Source organism: Vombatus ursinus, unplaced genomic scaffold, assembly GCF_900497805.2.
Source record: "Vombatus ursinus unplaced genomic scaffold, bare-nosed wombat genome assembly UNPS02014812.1, whole genome shotgun sequence".
Lineage (NCBI taxonomy): Eukaryota > Metazoa > Chordata > Mammalia > Diprotodontia > Vombatidae > Vombatus > Vombatus ursinus.
The window spans coordinates 49,456,354-49,464,287 of record NW_020954590.1 but is presented as its reverse complement, the minus strand read 5'-3'; the positions used below and the strand labels follow the sequence as shown (position 1 = coordinate 49,464,287).

General features: G+C 36.2%; 1 protein-coding gene across 1 annotated transcript in view; it reads left to right on the top strand.

Moving 5' to 3' along the window:
- The window catches only part of LOC114054306 (ubiquitin carboxyl-terminal hydrolase 14-like), a 33,894-nt gene extending 29,093 nt beyond the window's left edge, over window positions 1-4,801 (top strand). Inside the window, exons 13-16 of the mRNA XM_027877523.1 lie at window positions 822-950; window positions 2,225-2,285; window positions 3,768-3,875; window positions 4,001-4,801. Of these exons, the coding sequence (XP_027733324.1) occupies window positions 822-950; window positions 2,225-2,285; window positions 3,768-3,875; window positions 4,001-4,152 (450 nt within the window). The 3' untranslated portion in view covers window positions 4,153-4,801. The remainder of the gene's footprint in view (window positions 1-821; window positions 951-2,224; window positions 2,286-3,767; window positions 3,876-4,000) is intronic.
- Window positions 4,802-7,934: the final 3,133 nt, after the last annotated feature.

Genomic DNA, 7,934 nt, shown 5'->3' with positions numbered 1-7,934 from the left:
GTGTGTGTGTGTGTGTGTGTGTGTGTGTGTGTGTGTGTGTGTGTGTTGAAAGGGAGGAAGTGGTGTGTGTGTGTGTGTGTGTGTGTTGAAAGGGAGGAAGTGGTGTGTGTGTGCGCGCGTGCCCTTGGGAGGGTTTTCCCAAACCATAGCATCTCCTAAAGATCATCTACTGAGATATAGAGGGGTTGTGATTTGTATTTGTGAATGATATACTCGCCAAAAGAATACCACGTATTACTAAAATATGGGTCAAATAAGCTTTCATGAGTTGACCTAAGGACCTAATCCCATGAATAATATTGTTGGAATAATTGAATGATAATGTTTTTATGGGGAAATTGCAAAGGCCCAGTTTATTTTAAGATGGGGGCAATCTATGCTGATAACTATTTTTTTGGAACATGGCTTTTGTCTTAAAGAATTTCATGTGTGTGTAGAAAACTGATTCTCTTACTTATGATCTTAGTAGTTTAGATTGAGGGCATAAAATGTAAAATGATATTTTAGCAGGACAGACTCTAAATACCACTTTGACTAACCCCAAGAAAGTAAAATTCCAAAGCAAAAATAATTATCTTCCCAATCACTTGTTCTTATTTTGGTACTTTTCCCCAAATGATTTTCATATTAGGTTTATGTTTTATTTAAACTCTAAAAAGTATGAATTTGAAAAATTTTGATGAAGGTGAGGTCATTATCAAAACGTCTTCATTTCTCCTTTAATCTTTTACAAAGGGTATTTCTGTTTATTTTTTCCAGCAATTTTTGCAATGTTTATTTACTCTGCCCCCACCCTTGATCTTTTCTGTTTTCATACATAGGATGTTAAATTTCCTCTTATGTTGGATGTATATGAACTGTGTACACCAGAACTTCAAGAAAAAATGGTCTCTTTTCGGTCAAAATTCAAGGATCTAGAAGACAAAAAAGTAAATCAACAGCCAAAGACAGTAGGTTTATTTTTCAATATTTAATATTTGAAATTCAGGGCCAGCAGCCAGTGGTTACCTTTAAATGACATTAGGTGGAGCCTAACCTAAAATTACACATCGAATGTGCTTGACATAGCTTACATTGGTAAATATATCTGACATTATAGGTCTTTAAATTATTTTTTTACATTTTAAAAATAAGAGACACGGACTATGAATCTGATATTTTGTTATCAGGTGTACTCCATTTCTTATAAGTACAATGTTTTTTTTTTTTTCCCCACACTATCTGCAGTTTATAATTTATGGCTTCTTTCTTTTGAGGTTCTCAAAGCACTTCACAGAAACTCACTTAGTCTTTTCAACATGCCTGTAAAATAGGTATGTTATGTTGTTTTTCCTTATACAGTATAGTATTTTTCCTCATTTTACAGATGGAAATGAAGGTATAGAAAGTTGATTCACCCAAGGCCACTGAACTCCGTCTGCTGGAATGCCATATCTCTAAAACCATAATTTTGTAGGACTTAACTGATCATAAAGTGGCCTGTTTTCTTGGTGTATCTATATTTGTATAGATATCTCTATTTATATGTTGCAACTGTGTATGTTCTTGTCATTTTTATATAATGAAAATATACTTAAACCCAAGTCTTTTAAAGGTAGTATATATATCAACTAAACTAAATCAAATTGTGTCCATGAGAACTTTTCTTTCTTAGGATATAAAACTATTCCCTAGACATCTTCTCTACTGTTTTAGCCGCAGCTGGTTTTGAAGAAAATTATAAACAGTCTTAAACTGTGATTTGGCTATCAGGGATTTTGTTTTGACTGACTTGGAATTTGGGAACATGTTCCTCATCCCCACCCCCACTTGCCTGGATGTAAATATACTGTCTCTCTTCCCGTATAAATACAGTATATTTGGGTTTCCTATTTCTAACCAGTGGCCATTACTATGAAATAACATTTTAAGAGCTTTGAGTTCTTGGATGAAAGGTATAAGAGAAGTAGTTTAAGTACATCTGGTGCATCTGTTTCCATTAAGGGAACAATTATGATATCTTTATTTGTACTGTGTAAAAAAAAATACTGTACTCTATCTTCTAGAAATACTAATGATATTTATTGGACTATGATTTCCCAGTCATTTAGGTGGTTTGTTGCTACATAATAACAGGATTCTTCCATTATAGACCACTGGTTGTTTTGGTTTCTACTTGGTTTTTGAGAATATTCACCCCCGTAATTTATGATTCAGAATTACAGTAATATCTTTTTCTTTACAGTCTAGCAAAAGTGGTGGTGCACAGAAAGAAGTTAAATATGAGCCATTTTCTTTTCCTGATGGTAAGGGAAATTTTTTTTCTGATTGTTTCTGTAAGCTCTGTATTTGCAAACAAAAATACTTGTGGAGGTCAGCTACCTAGACTAACCTTACTTTTGCTTACTACTTCCCAACATGGATTCTGCTTTGCAGTTAAGTAAATCTCCTTTCCTTCCCCCACATTATGCTTATTTCCCACCTTTGTTGACATTAACAAACTAAGAGGAGGGGCTAGCTCCTTATCCCTTCCTCTCATGTCTTCAGCATTTTTTGTACCTCTCAAATAAGTGCACTTCTGTATTATTTGTTAGTAGTGGTATGGTAGGCAGCTAAGTGTTGCAGTGACTAGAGCCCAGGACTTGAATTCGGGAAGATTTGTGTCCATAGCCTGTCTCTGACATTTCTTAGCTGTGTGACCCTGGGCAAGATTCTTGACCTCTCTAAACCTTAGTTTTCTCATCTGCAAAGTGTGTGAATATTGGCACACACCTCACAGGGTTGTATCAGGTGAGATAATATGCCAAGGGCTTTTCATATCCTTGAAGTGTTGTATATCTGTGTGTGTTATTTCCCTGCCTCACTATGAACTCCATGAGGGAAGATCTCATTCCTTCTTAAATTTGGTATCTTTCCCCAGCTTTTAGCACAGTGCTTAGTACATTGTAAACCCTTAAATTGAGCAGACATCGTTTGAATTTTTGTTGGTCAGTTCCCATTTTTCACTTTGTTTAAGACCTCTTTCTTCCATGGCTTTCTAAGTTAATCTGATGCCTCTTCCATTTTGGTGATCTATATCAGAGGTGTCAGACACGTCGGCCATGGGTCCCATGTGGCTCATAACACTTCTAGGTCTGGCCTGAATCAGATTAAAATGTAATTGGGAAGTATTTAACAAAATATATTTTATAAGTCAAGTATGTGGCCTACAGAGATTGTTACGTATTGTTTAGTGGCTCCTTTTTCTATTTGAGATTACCACCACTGGAGGCAGCTAGGTGGTGCAGAGCACCAGCCCTGAAGTCAGGGGGATCTGAGTTCAAATCTGGCCTCAGACCAAAATGCTTGACACTTACTAGCTGTGTGACCCTAGGCAAGTCACTTAACCCCAATTGCCTAAAAATTAAAAAAAAAAAAAGATTACCACCACTGGTCTATAGTTTATGTGCTCAGTTCTGTTGTTTTGCACCAAAATGCTGATGATGATGGTGGTAGTGATAATAGCTATATAGCACTTATTTTATGCCAGGTTCTGTGCTAAATGCTTTACAACTATAACCTCATTATTGTTATCCCCCTTTAACAGATAAGGAAACTGAGGCAGAAGTTCAGTGACTTGCCAGTGCTCACACAGTAATAAATTTCTGAGATTGGATTTTAACTTAGGTGTTCATGACTCCAGGCCCATCACTATTTATTGTGCCACCTTGCTCCATATATTCATTTACTTTTTCATGTATATGGATGCACTTGTCTTTCTTTTCTTTTCTTTTCTTTCCTTTTTTTAGATATTGGCTCTAATAACTGTGGTTATTATGACTTACAAGCAGTGCTAACACATCAGGGAAGGTCTAGTTCCTCAGGCCATTATGTGTCATGGGTGAAAAGGAAACAAGGTAAAATATTCCATTTTTTTAAACTATAAAATATTTTGTTATAAACTAATTGTGTCTATTTTTAGTTCCTTGATCACTGAAAAGACTTTTATAGTTATGCCTCTCCTCTCTCTTTTGTTATTTAGATGAATGGATTAAGTTTGATGATGATAAAGTCAGCATTGTTACACCAGAAGATATCTTGCGGTTATCTGGTGGTGGAGATTGGCACATAGCGTATGTTCTATTATATGGGCCTCGCAGAGTTGAAGTAATTGAAGAAGAAACTTCACAATAATCTTCATCTTAGCTGTCTCTGACTAGGTGTGGAATAAATGTTGTTCGTTGATCATTTCTAAACCCCAGAGCTTTAGAAGAAATTTTAGGTGGTTCTACATGGTTTCCCCTCATGTGGAGCCAAGAGGGTGAAATCAGACTTGAAATTTGTTCCATGTATTAAACAAAACTAAAAACAGGATACACAGAAAAGAGTTTTATCTTTGGACTCTGCTGCCCCTGTATAAAAGTAGCAAGCAGGAAGACTTTTTTTTTTAAAAGGCTTATTTCTTGTGTAATTTTTTAAAAAATTATAAGTGGAAATGCCTTTCAACCACTACCTTCTCTCCTAGCGTTTCTCTTTCTGCCTTTTCCAGCCCAAGATTCAGCAATCAAATATTTATTGCACACCTATTATTCCATCATTTGTTGTTATTCTTGCATGGTTCAAACCACCATTCAATAGCTGCCCATCCTTTTGCCTTATCTAACAAAGTTTTGCCAGAAGGTGGAAGGGAGAATGTTGCCCTTGTTGTGTAACTCAGTGCTGCTGCCCATAGCCCATGGAATCATGGCTACAATCAAGTATTTGTCCAGCCTGACCGGCTGACTCAGTCTGTTCTGTTGCTGGCATTTCATGACTTCAAAATAAATTGTGATCAATAACAGTACATATTGATTATAGTTTTCTGTGTCTTTATAGTGTGACTATACATATTCTTGTTTCTGTTCATCAGTTATTAAGCTCTTAAACAAACAATGGCCATTTTTTATTTTCCTAAGAGGATCTCTCAACAGAAAAAGGTTTTTCAGGGATTCATCATTTTTCAGAACCATCTACATCTTGATTTTCAGTTTAAAAAGAAAAAAAAATTAGAAGTAAATTATTTCCACGAAAGTTGATTTAAAATAACTGAGAGGATCTGGATTCATTTCTTGGTTTGGCAAAAAAAAAAAAAAATTAGCAGACCATAACACATGTCTTAAACTTGTCATGGCAATGATGTATCTGAGAGATTGTTTCATTTTAGCTTTCATTTCAGTAAATTTGTTTTTGTTTTAAGTGACTTGCCCAGGGTCACACAGCTCAAGTGTCTGAGACCGGATTTGAACTCAGGTCCTCCTGACTCCAGGGCCAGTGCTGTATCCACTGTGCCACCTAGCTGCCCCCATTGCAGTAAATTTGAATTGGCCAATCCTTCATTTAAAAAAGTTACTTTAGGCCCCTAGTTCGTAGGTTCCCAAAGTCTCAAGGGGGCGTTGGACCAATCCAGGTGTAATTGGGGGGGCATTGAATAAAAATAAGGAGGCAGTGGAAGCATAAGGAAAGAGAAGAAAATTTTGAAAAACCATTCCTACATATTTCGTCTGTCATATTACAGTTACTTTATTTTCCAAATACACAAAATGCAAGTTGTAACTGATCAGTGATCAAGGCCACTGACAGGTCTTTACAAGCAAGGGGAGTGTGTCACACATTGTCAGGAAGTCCAGCATGCATTGGCAAAAATATGTGCCTGCAATGCCTTGTTTACAGTAAGATACTATATGGCTACATGATGTAATATTGTGCCTTCAAAATTTCAAGTCAGGAAAAACCCCACAAATTTACAAAAAAATATTATTTAAGATGCATCATTTAAAAAATACATATTTTTTGAAATGATGCAAATTCAAAAAAATTTGAAGGGTTAAAGTAGATTTCCAGGGGGTGGGTGAGTAATCTTTTTTTTAAAGGGGGTGGTAGGCCAATAAGTTTGGGAACCTTTGCCCTAGTGAAACTGATTCCTTATAGTATTTAGGTTAGTCTCTTGAAAAAATGTGGTATCATTCACACTTAAGTTACTTTCCCCCCAAAAGTATTTCCCCTTCCCAGGCTATACTGGGACATTCCTCTAGCCCCAACTAGAGGTTATCCCCCTTTTTAGTGGATTAGAGGTGGGGGGTGAGGGATTTACTTAGCAACAGTCCTGAGGACTTTGTATTTGTCCAGGACAACAACTAAACTTGCATTCTCACCCGCAACCAGGGAGCACTTTGTAGTAGGAATCAGCAGAGGAAAAAGGCGAGGATGAGGATTCTAACATCCTTTATTCCTCAGTCAGTTATAATGAATAAAATCTCCCTGTGAAACTTTCATCTACCTCCGTTCTGGTACAGAAATTCCTGCCACCAGCCCTATTCCATATAAGAATCTTTTCTGTGTTTTATGTAGTCCATGTTGCCCAAATATGAAAGGTAAGTGAAATTTGCCTACAGTTAGGCAAAGTGAAATTTTTTTGTAATGATGCCTTATATTTATAGTGTCTTGACTTTTCAGATTTTCAGTCTTATTGGTGAGGTTCTCATCTGATTCTGAACCTTGCATGATTGATAAAAGGCAGGTAATTTTTCCTATCTGACAAACACAAAAAAGATTCACATGAGAACAAAAAAGCATGTTAAAAGTAGAACAGGGGCAGCTAGGTGATGCAGTGGATAGAGCTCTGGCCTTGGAGTCAGGAGTTCAAATGAAGCCTCAGACACTTGATACTAGCTGTGTGACTCTAGGCAAGTCACTTAACCCCAACTGCCTCACCACAGAAGCAAAAAAAATAGAACACGACTAGATACAGCTATTGACACCTATATATATATACACACACACATACATATATATATTTATATGAGACTAGATAAGGTTGCTTTTAGGTGTTAAGATGACTTGTTCAAATCAGAGAATTTAGTAATAATACTTACCTAATTTGTTCATTTTAACCATTAGCATCGTAGTAACAGGAAAGTAGGTAAAGGCTTTTATTTCATTTGACATAAAATGTTTCTCTTTGTTCAGGTTGTCAGTGCAGTCCAGCAATGTAAATAAAGGTATGTTAGCCAAGTCTTTAAATAAGAGTAAAAGAGCAGAGGCTCTTTTACTTTGTGTTAACATTTAAGCTAGAGACAGACTAACATTTAAGCTAGAGACAGACATAGGAGGATTAAAAAATCAGCTTACCTCAAGAAATATTAGATATAACTAAATTATGCCACTGGAGTAAAGAACAAGAAAAGATCTTGTCTAATGCCTTTGTTTTGCAGATGAAAAAGTGAGGTCAAGAGATCTTGGCTAAGTAGCAGAGCAGGGATTGGAAGCATTCCCTGGAGCAGTTAGAAGGGTCCTCTGGAAGATTTCCAGATTACTTTAAGTGCCTTTATACTTTCAAGAAACCCAGGGGCATTCAGATGTTACCTACAAGTAAGTAGTTTCCTACTTACTTGCCTTCAATATGAGCATTGTTTTGGGAACTGTTAAAAGACCTAGTTAATTTAAAAGAAACTAAACTGAAGTGTTTACAGAATAACCCAAGTAGCATTTTTCAGTGAAGAAACCAGTCTAACCTATACTACACAAGAGCCCAGATTCCATGGTGTAAATGTTAAGTGGTATTTATTATGGGAGCCCTAAAATGGTATATACATTAAAAGAATCTCTTAGCCTTTATGTAGGACACATTGCCTGGCAGTTCTAGATTTTGTATTTTACCACTGAAAATGTAGTCTTATGGGTTTGTTTATCCGTTTAACCTAGGAAAAATACTGTATTTACACGTGTATCTGTGGTTACTTCCCTGCATCAGGATGTCATATTAATTGTCTTCTTCACCCTTCATCAATAGATACCTGAGGATACAACTTCTTTATAAATAGGTATTTGCATGCTTTGTAGGTATGATTATCCACTTAACAGATAATTATACTTTTTCCTATTAAGACTGACACTGGACATTGTTTTGCTGTCATTAAAGCACTAACCAACTGTACACA